Source organism: Rhyacophila brunnea, unplaced genomic scaffold (genome assembly GCF_057557595.1).
Source record: "Rhyacophila brunnea isolate RB1 unplaced genomic scaffold, BYU_Rbru_1.0 scaffold_20, whole genome shotgun sequence".
In the NCBI taxonomy this organism is placed as follows: Eukaryota; Metazoa; Arthropoda; class Insecta; order Trichoptera; family Rhyacophilidae; genus Rhyacophila; species Rhyacophila brunnea.
Window position 1 is genome coordinate 27,131,154 of NW_028232860.1, and position 16,384 is coordinate 27,147,537.

The following is a 16,384-nucleotide window of genomic DNA, read 5'->3' on the forward strand; positions in this document are numbered from 1 at the left end:
GTATCATTTACTCTTGTACCAACTATATACCATTACACAGCAATAAACTCTCACTCCATTAAGATGAGCAACCTCCAACCAGACTATTTTCATTTCTACACCCATCACCCCTAAAGCGGTCTCGTCGCTCTAGAATAAGTCCGCTAAACATATTATCAAACATGTTCAAGAAAATTCTTTTATATACATGAAGCCCAAACATATGACAGTGAAGCAAAAAAGGGCCACTTGTCTATTCATTAGGTTAGGCTATGAAAAAAGTTCATTTGAAGAGAGCTTCACACTTAGAATATGACATTTGTTTGCCAATTTGCAGAGCGTATGAAAAGACAACCCGTCACAATGAATAGATCTAAGTTAACGCTCTGCATTTTTCAATCGGTTGCCTGATGTTCAGAATTTGATCGCAAGTTCCCATGTCTTGCTGCTTGTTCCTAAGTATTTGTTGGTCGATGGAGGTCTTCAGAATTCTGCTGATTACATGAAATAGGATCTTGCTTGCATATGAAATAAGAGAGATTGTTCGATAGTTTGCACAATTAGATGAGGAACCTTTTTTGTGCAGGGGGATCAAAATTGACTTGGTCCAGTCCTTAGGCCATACACCACAATTATTGATGTATGATTTTTTTCCATCATTATCAAGTTTCTGATTCTGTGCCAAAGCGAACTAGTCCACAGATATGGCCGGGTGTACAGTGCCGGCCATACAAAAAACGCAGACTTATTCGCCTGCCTTTGAAGACAGAATGTCAGTCTCGGGTGTTTGTTTTGAATAATTTAAAATTCGGAAGAATACTGTTCCAATAATGAGACATTTAGCATATTATGATTGGTAAGTGTCTATGATAAACTTTCAATATATTTCAAAAAAAATAAAATAATAAGGTTTATTTTTGCTAAAAAATATGTGGCCTCACACTTGTCGCCATACAAAACCTCCCATAACAAGCCATAATGAATAGATAAGTGAGGAGTCTAATTCCAAAAAGCGATAAGTCCATATTTGGTCAAAATCAAGAAAAAAATACGCATGTATTATTATTTGTATAATTTGATCTATAAATTCCAAAACGCAACATAGCCCTACGAAAAAAAATATATTTAAGTCTCGATTTATTACAAAAAGCGCCAAGTCCATTTTTCATATTATTTAAAGCTTGGTTGATTTCGCGCGTGTTTAAGTCAACCAATAAGGGAACGTTCAATATTGAAAAGGGCGTCTCCCATGCTGTAGCATCTGGTAAACTTATGACAGTGTCACGGAAATATGTGCCTTATGCGGGATACATTAAAAAGTGAAGTACAAGTAGCGCTAAGTCCAATTTTATTTTGCCTATATTTATTACATTTAAGAGTTTATTGGCTGAAACAAATTGCCATATGGTTCTAATTTCGACATAGAATACAACGGAAAAAAAAATCTCACGTTAAAACAAATAATTGAAGCTAGAAACATAAAAACGTTCTTTCCCGAAAATATTAAATTATGAACTTGACGCTTTTTGTAATTAAGGCGCCTCAAGTAGTCAATAATACAAAATTTCAGCAATATTTTGTTGTAAATCCTGTGAAATCATTTATATACTTACATGCGAATATGTAAGTAAATAACGTAAAAACAACGGCAATCAAAATGTGGCAACCATTTCTTGAATTAGAAAATAGAAAATGTCAACTTAGTGATGTTAATATCTGTGCAGTTTTCCAACATAACCAATTCATTCAATAAATGTGTTCAAATGTTTCAATTGAAATTATTGTGTAGAAGACTCCTATATATTAATTGAAATTCTTTATTATACCCACTGGCGGCTCCTTGCTTAGGTCATTCGGTCATTGACCTGCCAAAATAAATACCTTACAATCGACATAATAATATTAATAATATGTGCAATGTCATATATAATAATATTAATAATCGGTGGATTTGAAATTATAGGGCGCGCGATATTGTGTCGACCCAGTCTATTGGGCTTTTTTTTGTTCGGGCGATAATTCCCCGAACAAAAATATTGTGTTCGCCGGCAATCTGAAAATTGACCCAAATTGAATATTTTTATAAAATTTTCTCTCTCGTTTCTCATACATAAGACAGAGATCGATATAACACAAAATACGAGATCGAAGCTTGTAACGGTGCGTGAATTACTGTAATATCGGCAATGCCCGAGTGTGAGACAAAAGATTTTTTCACCTAATTAAATGAAACAGAATGATAACACTGACTAGATAATTGGTCTCAAGACGCAACTGTGTATGCGGTTCGGATTCGTTGACAGGTTTTGATGAATGCCTTTGGTTATTTTAATCATATGTAAGGAGTTTTTGGTGCAGTTATTGCATATACACACAACATTTGGTTTTTAGTGATTTATAACATTTTTGTGAAGCAGTTAGTACGCACGCAGTAGCAATTGAAGTATGTGATACAATTATAATGGAAATGGAAGCACGATTCGCATCCAACGATCATTCCATTATATCCGATTTGTTCAATAAAGAAAATTACACTGATTTTAAAAATAATTTTCCCACACGTCAAGTAAATTTGGTAAAACTGTTAGAAGAAATAAACATAATCAAGTTAAAAAATGAATTATTGGTGTTTTATCAACGAGATGATTTGCATGGCGCTAATAGTGCAGTTTCTCTTCTACATTTTTTACTCAGCAATAATTTCAACGAAACATTTTCCGAGTCGATCAAAGTTCTCCAATTTATTTGCGTCATACCAATGACAACAGTTGAAAGTGAAAGATGTTTTTCCACTCTCAAAAGAATAAAAACCTTTCTACGCAATAGGGCCAGGATAGACTGACCGCTCTTGCAATGCTCAGTATTGAAAAAAAATATGTGGGAAAAATAGACAATTTTTATAATCGTGTGATTGATGATTTTTCAAAAAGCAAAGAAAGAAAAGTGGACCTAATTTACAAAAAATTATAACGCGTTGTGTGCAATTTCGGTTAACGATGGGTTGGCGTTATGAAAAACGGACATTTTTTGAAGGGTAAGTAGGTACCTACCTATAACAATTTCTAGCACTTATTCTATAATGTATAAAAAGTCAATTTGCAATACGTCTTTTCAGTATACAACGAAAAGGCAAATTAAAATAATATATTCAAAATTGACCTGCTAGTTTATTCCGGATTAAGCCGCCAATGATTATACCCAAACACCCATTTGCTTCATATCTTCAGGATGTAACATAATAACTCTGTGTGCACTAAACCCAATGTAATATGTCAGAATTGGCTTATTCAATTAACGTAAATTATATATTTGGCTGTGTATCTGTTTGCAATATATAAATCTCCCGTTTCACATTAACCCAAATCCCCCATAACAAATATTTGATGACCAGTTACAAGATACAAGAGATGAACTCACATCGTCAGAGTCACCATCATCGGAGTTCAATTGTGGATCCTGTCCAAAAAGAGTGTCTTTATCCCAGTGAGGCGGCAACACTCCTTTGTCTAAAAATGCGATGGCCGCCTCCATTCCGCTCCACTCCGTGTTGGTATTATTGCGTTTGAAGTCCCTCGCTTCCTTTTTAGGAACGGTGTAGCTGCAAATATAAGGTATTACATAATATGTATTAACGGAACCGTTAAAACAAAATTATTTATGTATAGGTAAATCTTCCTACAGTGGCATCATGGGCGATTCATGGGTGTTAAGAATACGCCTGTCTTTCGTTTGGACAACTGCTCTCGGTTTATGCACTGACGCTCATTCAATATTGGTGTATTTGATGCAACACACTATTGCACGTCTATAATATATGGCTCATTTCGTAGGACACCCACACAATCAAAATCCTGCATCAAAATGTAGTGTATTCGGCTATAGTCTATCGGAATTCTATTTATTCTGTTCTGTGGTCCCCAATTAGTAGTAAATTTTGTATGTAATCCCATCATTTTTTTACATGTCTTGCGTATATAAAAGTATTATAAATATTCACAATTGATAATCCAAACGGCCCAAATGTCTTCTTAAACCTTTCAATTTACCTTTTTCATGCTTTGCAAAATATTCACTATTATTCTAAGGAACCATCACATAATTAATTAATAATGCGTAATGCAAATGACTGCAACGCTATTTTCATTTGTTTTTAACAGTCTTAACACTACATATTATTTATATACATATTATTTTTAACACTACAACGGTCCATGAGGCCAAATGCCAATCTGTATGATGCATGGGGTGCGTGTAATACGGTCGTCCACGATAAAACTGCAGGAAACGAATGAGTGTGTCCATGAGCATGTCATGAATGCGATTGCTACAATATTATGTCAACAGAATACACACATTCCTTGAAAACTAAAAAGGTTTAATTTTTACCAGTATCAAAAAATTAATTGTTGGCACTGCACTGCTATCAGTCTACAGTATTCACCAATCTATTCCTCGTGGTCGATGGGATAACATAGAATTACATATCGATGATGGATACTCACTATCTGCTGTCTTTGAATGACCTGACGAGATAGTCATCCTTGACCCTGATCTTGACGGTGTCCTGAGCGTTGGGCGCGACCACCAACCCGGGGAACCACTGATGAGAGTGATGCGCTCTCTTTTTGTCGGCCGTGGAGCACTGGACCAGAACCACACGGCCCGTGTGCGGCTCGCGCTCCGTCACGCCGCTCGGCCCGCCCATCCCTGCTGAGCCCCCACTAGTGTCGCACGTTTCACTATCACTATCATCGGACCTGGAAACAAAAAGGAGGTTACAACCCGGGAAACGTCAAAATAAACTGTTACATTCTTAAACGAAACCCTTTGTTTGTTTTCTCACAAATATACCTTGAAGGTACTCCAATAATTCTGCAAATCGAAAAGCGTAAGAAGATACAACTACAAACTATACACATTATATAATAAATCCCACGTCGTCTCAGAAGTGAAAATGAGACAATTCCGTTGGGCAGGACATGTCCCAGGTTTGAAATACACCCAATCACGAAAGTGCCTAATACGGAAGACATATATTGCGGTTGGTGGATTGTGTAGAAAGACAGCATCTCTGAAGCTAAGGCGGTGGAGGAAGCTCGCGACAGGAGTGGAGACATTTCGATCCATTTGCAAAAAACATAACTAATAAAACCCAGCAATTCATGCGGAGCCCCAATCGGGAAATGCTAATGTAGTGGTATACGGCAATTTTACCTGGAATTCTTTCGATCACAAAAATATTGATTTTAAATGTCTTACTGGGTCCTGTTGGTCCTTCGTCCTCGCCTTCCGGATGAGCCAATAACAGGATTGCCAAAATGTTCCGGGTGAGTCAAAGGAAGCTGATCGAGGGTCTCGCTTTCCGCAAAGTGTCTACCACTCTTCAGACAGAGAGCGCTCCTTCGAAGGGTGGTGATATCGCCATCATCAAATACTGCAACACAAAAAACAATTTGTATCAATATCATGCCTTTCCTACCAGAAAATAACAGTAAACAAATTAATAATAAACTTAGAGCGGAATGCAGAAACATTTGTCATAACTAAAATTTCCTTAGCAGAAAACACTATGCAGAAACATTGTCCTTAGTTAAGATCATTTCTATTGAAAATAATACCATATTTAAAAATTCTCTTTCCTATAGTTAGGTAAATTATTTTATAATTTTTAAACGATGACAAAAATATGACAACTGCATTTTATAAATGCAATAACTATAAATATATATTAATATTTAATTATAATACTCTTATGTTTCCGTTATAAGTCATTGTACATGATTCCAGAGGCACCGCAAGATATTTTTTTAACATGGTAACACTAGCGTCAAGTGTCATTCTATCATTTGGCATCTTGTATTTCAGCGGGCTGGCGCGTATAAAAGTAAAATAATATTCTGCCAGTACATGCCAAACGAATTAACACTATCAATATCCATATTGAGATACATTGTTAAATGAATTTGAGTGTATGGACTGTTTTATAGACATGCGAATTTATTTTGACAGCAGCTGTCAGTGGTAAATGGTAATACAGAAGGGGGGTGTTCATATCAAAAGTAGTCTATGGTTAAGGATTCCTTAACTCTATACTCAGTATAGTCTATAGTTAAGTCATGCTTTCCGGCAACTTATCCTTAGGATCGAAATCTTGGATTCAGCATAGGGCTCTTAGCCATATTCTTTGCACACAAAATCTTAAGACTATACCTAGAGGGAATCATAATATATACTTTTTATTATACATGATGGCGGTTCCAGAAATATTTGAATGAATAATTACCATGTTCAAGAATTGGATTTTATCTTAACATACATTTTTACGAGGAATAATTGTTAGCCAGTTGCCCAAGGCCTGAACAAAAACGATGCATGAGTGCGAGTGAGAAAGTATTCGGCACCCTTACAATCTCTGCGACACGCGCTAGAGTAAGATAAAAGGTCTACATAAATGTGTGAGCTAGTTTCCAAAATTATCGCCATCAAATCGGGGCGAAACGCTTCACATAGCGTCGATTACTTGCGAGCTCGTGTTGCTAAAATTGATATTTTTTGTGTTAAACATAAAGTCAATAGTAAATATTTTTAGTTAATTAAGTAGAAAAGATGGTTCCGTGTGTTGTCTTAAAATGTGGTAGCCGTACTGATAAGCAAGAAGATGGTATTACGTTTCATAGGTAAGTTGATACATGTTCGTGATAATTTATTTGTATTTTATTATATATTTTAATATCAGTGACCTAGTGTTTCTTTAAAATAACTTAAATTATGGATATCTTTACCTAATGGTTGCATTTTGACCGCTTAAAAATACTATATAACGTAAAAAAATAGAAAATTATATTTTAATTCTGAGCGTCTAGTGTAAGCACTTTAGGCGAGCACTAGCGAAATGGTCTATGGTCTCGAACATTTGTAGACGAATGCGTTCGCTCGCCCACAAACCAAACGCAAGGCACGCGGCTTCATTTAGCAATGCAACGGGTGGCGTCTAGATGTATCTATAGTCTAAGCAGTTGCCCAACCCATTGGGATTTAACTACTGTCCAACAAGAATACTTAGGCACAATCCAAAGGCGCTGTCGTCGACTAAATGGGAGGAGCTTGTTAGTTCACAGTTTAAACACGTAGCCCAGAAGAACTTGTTGGACAGTACATGCATTTTTTCCAACAATGGGATCAAATCCTTAACTTCAGAAAGAGCCCCTCTACTAACTATTCCACCGGAGTGGCAGTTTTTAGTGTGGTTGAATATGTACCCAGCCATAGAAAAATAATATTTTTGACTTGGCCAACATGTTTCAACAGATGGTGGGATGTTATGTAGTATGATGGTTTGAGTACAGGACATCTTTTTCTGAAAATACCTAGTATGTACTACTTAATAAGTATGATAATATCGTCGCTGTATATTACATATCTCCTATGTGGTTTGAGGCATATTCTAAGATAATCGAAAAAAACTGTCGTAAATGATATATATGTTCTAACATTTCTTGTAGATCCTGATCATAAATTAAAAATGGATAATCATATTTTTTTTATAATATATCTATTATTTAATAGAAAAATCGTAGCTTTTTCGTTTTTATCACATAGGATTAATTCTATATGCACCGTGTTGAATACGTTGAATCATGTGTAACCATGCCGTGTTCACATAAGATTATTTTAATACTGATCTATTGCGGCAGACGCTCACATAGGATTAATTATTACGGTGCATGATTTGGGATTCTCTCAGTATTAATTAAATATCGATTTTATTTGGAATCACCACATAGGAGGTATTTACTATACAGTGACGATAATACAGATGGTAGAGAAAAAAAATGCGCATCACGTGGTATCAATAATTCATTTTCATCAAAATCACCACGTAGGAGGTATTTAATATACAGCGACATTATGTTAGAATCCGGTATACTGACCTACGGTGTACTGGCTACAGTCTTGAATCTTTGTGATGATGGCTTCGGTCATCTCCTTCTTCTGATCATGCTTGACTTCAACAGTGTTGCCGACGCGCAAAGTCCCCTTGATAGCTTCATCTGTCACAGTTGTCGACCCTACGCCAGCACCCTTGAAGCTTACCTACAAAAAAATAAAACAATTTTATTTGAAATTTGAGACTGGAGGATCAGATCAATCGAATATCATTCATTACAGCGCTGAAGACTCGATACTAAACGAATTTTTACCTTGTTTCACTGTCTGTACATATTGTCGAACAGGAACTTCTTATCCACGTGTTAAAACTTTGAACCAAGAAGCCCCTCCTATGCAGTTAATCGTACTTCCGTTTCAAATGAGGAATGCCGCTAAATTTATCATTTCACTTTACGCTTCCGTTGTGTATGGATCTATCAATTTACGTAATTTGATGCTTTTTATAATAAAAATATATTATATAAAACGATCAGTGGGTCTATTCTATACTTATCGACCGCTAAAGTGATAAAGTGATAAATATTATCAAACTTAAGGTGGGTTTGTATCAAAGTTTCAGCACTTATTGTAACAATTACAATAAGATGTTTGTAATTGTTGCAATAAGTGCTATATTTTAACAGCAGCAAGTACCATTGTATCGTGTAAAACAGACGGCCGAGGTCAAAGATGCGATAAATATACCTGTCTACTTCATGCGCACAAAAGGAGATGTGCCTCTATGCAAGTTCATGCTTAAGTTGTTTAGCTATAAACAGCAGTCAACATAAAGAACTCAAATATTTTGTAATTAACTATTTCTTTTATTCAATGAATAATTCATAATTACAAATTATTACCAAGTTCAAGTAAGTTACATCATAAAAAATATTGGAGAAATCCACGACGTTGGTTAGTAATTGAAGTAATAGGTATCTACTTTGATTTAATAAACAAAAATCGATTGCCAAAGTAGCTTGATTTGGAAGATCGCTGATAAGTGGGTATTAAAAGTGGCCAATAGTTAAAATTTGTCGCATTTAGTATGTCACTGCGTAGCATGGAGGTAATGCGCGGATGGGGCGTAAACCCGGGAGATGCAGGGTTCGATTCCCTGGCTTACTTTTTTCAAAAAAGATTTTTTCTATTGGTTATAGGTAATATATTCTCTCAGAAAGTGTTTTTCAAGATTATGTATGTTCAAATATTTTGTTTCAAAACTATCATGATAAACTTACCTTGCATTTTATGTTTCTAACGACTTTCTTAATTTTGGCTTCACAAAAAGCTCCTTTGTATTTTGCACTAACATCTGTACCGACAGGTAGAAATGGAGGATCATCAGCTTGCTGGAAAATTAAGAACATATTATTAACTCCGGCATTGAATTCATTCACAAGGTTTCAAGACACTATTTTTAATAACAAACATCTTATAAATAAAACAAAACATGATTTTTTCGACAGATTTGTATACTTACCTACTTATTTATTTATTTTCAGTTATTTTATTGCATTGCAAACAGAATATCAAAAGTTTGACTCATAATATCAAAGAAATAAGAGCAAGAATTGTCCGTTTCTTTTACCTATCCGCTTCATCCTAATAAAATTTAACTTAATTTAATGTGCTGGAACATGATTGGGTGAAATTAATATGTATACGTAGAGATACCAAGTTTTTATATGTACATCGCGATTCTCCATCGAGAACCCCATAAAGACTAATAAAAAATAACCTTCAAGCCTAATAGAATCGCCAAATAATTTTAAAATATTGCAGGATGACATTAACTTAACAGAGATGGAAAAAAAACCATCACCATTCTACTTAAAACCCAAACAATAATTTGCAAATGTCTAAATGATAATCGAATTCTTAATATTAGTTTGATATGATTGATTGTTTTTTTGGTTGTATGTCCAGATTAATACAATAGGTGTATTTAAAAGTAAATGAACTCACCATAGCTGTCAGATGTGTTCCTGCAAATATTTATAAATTGCACCTAGAAAAAAAACACAACATTATTCTAAACAGCACAGTAAAACAGACACACCGGTCGGGATTTTCAAACTGATTCAAATTTCTTTTCTTTTACCATGTTCGAGTCTAAGATGGGCCTCCACAGACTGGAGGTTGTAGATATTAACAGATTTTTGTTTTTACAAGAAATGGATGTTAGTCACTTGCTCAACTTATTATCTGGTCTGGACACATAGAAAAAGAAGTTTGTGTGTTCAACAAGGATGTAATAAATATTATTGTTATTATGCAAATATTACAGTGAAATATAATTTAAGAGAAAATAATTCAATGTTCCAAACAAGCTTAATATATTTATGTTTAATGTTTGTTCAATCTGTGTTAATGGTGAACACGTATCATGAGAAACATTACAATAGAAAGTAGGTCAGCATAATGTGGTAAGGTGCATGTTGGGCATACCGCAAGAGGTAAAAAAAGTAAACATTCGGTAAGAAAGCTAAGAAATCACTAAACTGCTGAAATTACAATGAGTTAGATTATCACTCGATGAGTGGAGGGTTACACAAACCACTAATTGAACAAAAACACACTTGACTGACGAATCATTGAAGTAAGTACATAGAAAATACATGACAAAAACAGCGAAGACCTAGAGTCTTTCATTTATTCATTCAGTAGTGGATTGACTTGGGCCGATGATGACGAGAGTTTTAATATGTAAAAATAGATAAACAAAAAGTTTTTGTGAGGATTGTAGTATTTGCCGACCCTTACATTTATTTGGCTGCCTTATCCTGACAGTTTGTATTGACACCAAGATATTGCAATTTCTCTTAGTGGGTTGCGAAACGAAAATATGTGAAACGAAATTTCGAGAAATTTAAAACGCACAAATTAAACAGAGATCTCGACCGCTCAAAATTTTTATTCGCAAAGTTTGATGTATGTACTACTTAAACGTCCACTCGTTAACCTACTATTACAAACAAATATAAAGACTACAGAATATTATGAGATGTTCGTACGTCATTACTGTGGAAAATAGCAATACCATTACGATATCTACCTCAAATAAACAATAATTGGATGTAATTAATATGAAAAACTGACACAAAAAACAATTTTCTGTGACAACATAACACGAACGCTTATGTGCAATTTGGGGAAGTTGATTTTGTAACTCAAAAATTATAAAGGTGTGTATATTTACGTACAATCTGGTTATCTTAAATTTATATATATACGTTTAATACATTTTCACTCCCAATGCATTTAAAAGATGATGCTTCAAAACCTGAATTAACACCAAACAACCATTTTTTTTATCTGACTCTCAACATTATTATTGCCAATATTGCCATGGAAAATATAATAAAGCAGTGATTGAGTGATGTAAGCAGAAAAAATAATAAAATCTTTTCATTCTATTGCAGGCTGTCTATAAACAATAGGTCCATTTACCTGGATCACCCAATGTTGAATTTTCAACTTTTTTTTAGTGCATTCGTTTGTGCATCGTTAGTGCACGTTTGTGCACGCGTTTTTTTCGTTTGTGCACGCACATTAAGGGGGTTCTTTGCATTTCAATTTGGGTGACCCAGCTAAATGCTTGTGTCACTAAACTTGGATTTTTTTCAAAATTTAAATTGTAAACACTAGTACGTTGGTAGTGAACGTTAGTGCATGATTTTTTTTTGTTTTTTCATCTGTATTCAGCGCGCTATTTAATTTTTAAGTTTGTATGCAAAACCTGACTGCGTGGGTTTAAAAATATTTCTTTTAGTAAAATCTCTTGTTACATAGCTAATGCGCAATCCTGCATACTTTTTTTATTTTTTTCTGATATAGTGCGTGAGTTATTCGATATGATATATTTGATGAACGTTAAGTAGAACCATCCAACAAACTTTTTTAATTTTTTATTAGGTCATCAATTTGCCTATTATTAGCTTACGTTTGTGCACGTGCTTTTTTTGTTTTCGAGATTATATCGTGAGAGATATTAGTTCTCTAAATTCAGTGACTTGATACTTGAACAATTAAATTTGCTTTAAAAAAAAATTGTTAAGTGCATACGATTATGTATATTTATTTAAAATTTTAACACGATTTTTCAAATTTTTATCTTTTATATTAATCTCGAAAATTAATTTTGAGTGGCCGTCAAGTTTTAACACCAAACATTTTTTTTCCACATTTTTTAAATGCATACCTTTGAATAATTTAATTATATGATTTTTCATAAATTTTTTTTTGTTTTTCCATGTAAATTACGCGAAAAATTCGCATTTTTCCATTTTCACTAAGTACCCCGTCAAAATATCCCAAACAAAAACAATCGCATCCGCATGGATGGTCTGGTCAAAAGAGTTTCGCAAAACAGCCAATACGGCTCCTATCTACCTGTTTTCCATTTATACTAATTAATGATAATCAACATCTTCGTGCTTCAATTTGGAAAGCACCTGTATATATTTTTATTGGTGCGTCGTCAAAATATATATTTTGCAAAGCCATTCGCAACAGTCATAGCTGTCACCAAAAACTGTTTTCACCACTCCAATGTCACAATATAATAATATTATACTATTTATTGTTATTTATCTTACAAATTATTGATGGCTTTCACTGTATCTTTAGACCTCGTGCGTTCATAAATGTTTCGTTATGCATTAATTTATGACGAGCAAGCTTTATATCCAACGCTAGTTACTTTAAAAATCCCAATTTTAAGTACGTTTAATAATAAGACAACCAATAAACAAAATTATAAGTAGATATTATCCACCTTTTCGAATGACAGCGTATGAATCATGTATAATTAATAAATATTTAATATTTGTATTTTGTCATATATTGTCTATGATTATATTATGTATACTAAGTTTGTTGTCGTTGCCTATCATACGTCAAAATCTTCTGTCACATGTGATGCGCCTTTCATGTTTAGGGTACTGGAAATACTATTTAATACAAGTTTATCCGTCTATTTACCACATCCCTGCTTAAGCAATTATAGTGGATAATTATTGTTCTCCCTAGAATTTTCCCAGCACCTAGTAACTACATTGAAGTATTCTATGGTAACAATGTCACGATAACGTCGATATTTTTTTTCATTTCCTAATACAGGAGGACCTCGACTTTCGCACATAATTGGTTCCCGAAAAGGTGTGCGAATGTTGAATGTTCGAAAGTAGAGGGAAATAAAAAAAAAAATTTAATTGTGTGTATTTTGAAATATGTATTTATCAAGTAAATATAAGATGTTTAAGAGACATGTTTAAGTGGGGTTTGCGGATGTTTCCCTTAAAAAGTTATCAAGAGTTAACTGTTTGCCACTCTTCTTTTTCTTATTTTAAATGGTAAATTATTAACTTTACAATATTGCTTAACTGCTGGCACGAAATGTAAAGTGAACCAATCTTTTAATATTAACGCAGTAAACCAAGTTTTTTTTATCTTTATTTGATTACTGGAAGCAATTCTTTATCCTTCCCTTTCAATGCCCTGGGATTTTCTGGTTGATAAATTAACATTGGCATCAATTTTAAATCACCAGCCAAGTTTCCACCAAGAAGCAATGTCAATCGGTTTTTAGAAGGTTTATGCCCAGGGGCAACTGATTCTTCCTTAGATAAGAATGTAAGACTAGGTATTTTTTTTCCAAAATAAACCTGTGTCATCTACATTAAATATTTGGCTAGAAGAATATTCTCCATCTTCAATAATTTTGGATAATGAGGAAATAAATTCTCCGCGAAAATCAGCCGATTCTCCAGTGAATTTAATATAAACTAATCGTTACTTACTTGAAAAATCGTGTTAGAATCTTCTTTTAATCTAGCCTTCCAATCTTTGTGCAAACTAAGAGCCTTCGCTTGAATAATTGAAATATTCAGAGGGACATCTTTTTGATGGTGGTCGTCGATCCATGATGACAAATATTTTTCCATTTCATCCATAACTATGCCGTGTCTTTTGGAATCAACCTTTAAAGATATATTTCCACAATTTTGAACGTATTCCTTAATTTTATTTTTAATTTTCAAAATTGAACATATCGTAGTAGACCTGTTTGTATCATACGAACGTCCGATTGAAGAAAAAGATTCACCGCAATCAGAACGTTGTGTGAAGTTTATAAGTCCTTGATTTCTCTTTGTTCGTATCAACACTGCAGTTTTTCTGTTTCTCACTCTTGTTTATAAAATTTTAGGGTGAAATATTTCTAATGAATAAAATTAGCAAAACGCACAACATATCACGCCCGCACGCGCTCCTGCGCAAGACTAAACCTATCCTAGCTAGCTCACAAGCAAAGTGACGAGTGCGAGCAGGATGCAAGTGACGCAAGAAATGCACTTGCTTGTGAGCGAGCGAGAAGGGGGTATCTTAACCCCACGGCCAACGCGACGTTTTAAAAAAACGATTTTTTTTGAAATGTGCGAAATAGCGAATTGTGCGAAAGTCGAACGTTCGTAAGTCGAGGTCCGCCTGTACCCATCATTTTCTACACACCCAGTGCCGTGGTCAATATTGATCAATGCTGCCAACCGTACTATAATTATAGTATTTGTACTATAATTTTGGTCCGCGTACTATGTATGATATAAAATAGGTATAGTACGCCCAAAATACTATAATTTTGAAAATCGTACTATAATTTTACATAAAAGTACTATAATTTTGCACTTGCCATTTCGCAATCGAGTGGTCTTCGGAAATTTGTAAATTTGCGGCCCGCGGCGAAATATTTTTCCTAAAAAAAACAAGCCGACCATGAAAAATTGGGAACCTGCGGCCCGCGATGAAATATTTTTCCTAAAAAAAACAAGCCGACTATGAAAAATTGGGAACCTGCGGCCCGCGACGAAATATTTCACCTAATAAAAACGAGTCGACTGTAAAAAATTGGGAAAATTTTCATTTTCAACAGATGACAACGCGTACTATATTTTATCCCCAAATACTATAATTTTGGAGGCTTTGTACTATAATTCCACTTTCAAAATATGGCAACACTGATATTGATGGATGAGCCATAATGCACCAGCACCTATGCCACATACGCTCCACGAAAATAACTAGGATGCCATCTGAACTGAGAGAATCATACTCTGTTTAACACTGTCATGAGGCTTGTAGCTCTATAGCACACCGGTGCGCCGCTAGACGTTGGTAGGTGTGTCGCGGTGCATTGCTTGCAAAAAAACAAATAATTTTGTATATTATACGATAATTAGGTACTTAATAACCAAATTTGCGTACATATAAAAATATATGTTCGGTACTTAATATATTTTAGCACCTGCATGAACTTAATAAAACAATGCAAAGTCAGAATGAAAATAATATATTGACATGCTCTGATAAACTAGAAGGAGTTAAGACAAGGATCTCTACAAATGTATCAAAGGACCTACCAGACCACCATTAAAAACAAGCAATTAATTTTGGATCCGTCTCAAAAACAATTAACTTTGCAGCAAAAGAAATTTCATCATTACATTCATACAATCAATACGACTGGATTCGAAACCCTTTCGCAACCAATGCCGAAAATTCTATGGAAGCGCTTTCTCTATAAATTTGAGAGGAATTAGTTGAATTGAGAAACGATGGGACTCTAAAAACTGAATTTTGCAGATGTTCCATTGGCTATTTTCTGGATTTCGGTTAAAAAAGAATATTCTTGGATTTCCGACAAGGCTATTGCAGTTCAGCTACCATATCTACGATGTATGTGTGCAAAAGTTTTTCAACTCAAGTTATAATTAAAAATTTCGAGAATGTAGTATAACCAAGAACTTCGGGTTGCTTTTTCAAATATCAAGTCAAAAAATATATAAAACTTTTACCTTCATTGAAAGAAGCTCAGGTATCACATTAATTTGTTATTAATACAAATACATGCAAATGTATATTTAGTTCTTCCTCGTCTGTTATGTATATTTAATTATGTATCAACTAAAAAAACATAAACTAATGTTATTTTGGTGCATGGCCCCCACAGGGTGGGGGACTGATAGGCCTCTAGCCTGGGGGACCAGGCTCAGGGGTGGGACTGCGTGGCAGGTCAACCAGATAAGTAAGATAAACATAAATTACAAATTTGCTCACATATTAAAAATAATTGACTGTAGTGCTATTTTACTACGCTGGTATTAATAATTTAAAACATTCGATTGTAGGTTACAATAATTATTTATTATTATTGTGTCAATATTCGACAAACAAATATTCTTAACCAGACAACTAACCATAATTCAAGTGGATGTATTAATAAATACAAACATTCAATACCATTAATTATACCTCAAACACCATTTTAAAAACTCTATTTTAGAGTATCACACTGTCTTTAACCTTAGCGATAGGTAGGGGGGCAAATATCCTAGTCTGGGGTCCCCCTTCAGGATGTGGGGTCCATGTTTTGGTGTATAAATTGTTTTACATGCGGTGTGTCACTGTCTTCTGTGAAGAC

General features: G+C 34.3%; 1 protein-coding gene across 2 annotated transcripts in view; it reads right to left on the reverse strand.

Annotated features, from left to right (window-relative positions):
* LOC147071476 (uncharacterized) overlaps window positions 1-11,225 on the reverse strand; it is a 47,175-nt gene extending 35,950 nt beyond the window's left edge. For both annotated transcript variants that reach the window (XR_015070825.1, XM_085948375.1), the window contains exons 1-7: window positions 11,112-11,225; window positions 9,874-9,916; window positions 9,147-9,257; window positions 7,911-8,073; window positions 5,239-5,413; window positions 4,482-4,736; window positions 3,397-3,577 (exon numbers count right to left, since the gene is read on the reverse strand). Coding sequence is in view for 1 of the 2 variants with exons in the window: in XM_085948375.1 (XP_085804501.1) it covers window positions 3,397-3,577; window positions 4,482-4,736; window positions 5,239-5,413; window positions 7,911-8,073; window positions 9,147-9,257; window positions 9,874-9,876 (888 nt within the window). In the remaining variant the exon portion in view is untranslated. The remainder of the gene's footprint in view (window positions 1-3,396; window positions 3,578-4,481; window positions 4,737-5,238; window positions 5,414-7,910; window positions 8,074-9,146; window positions 9,258-9,873; window positions 9,917-11,111) is intronic.
* Between the last annotated feature and the right edge of the window lie 5,159 nt (window positions 11,226-16,384).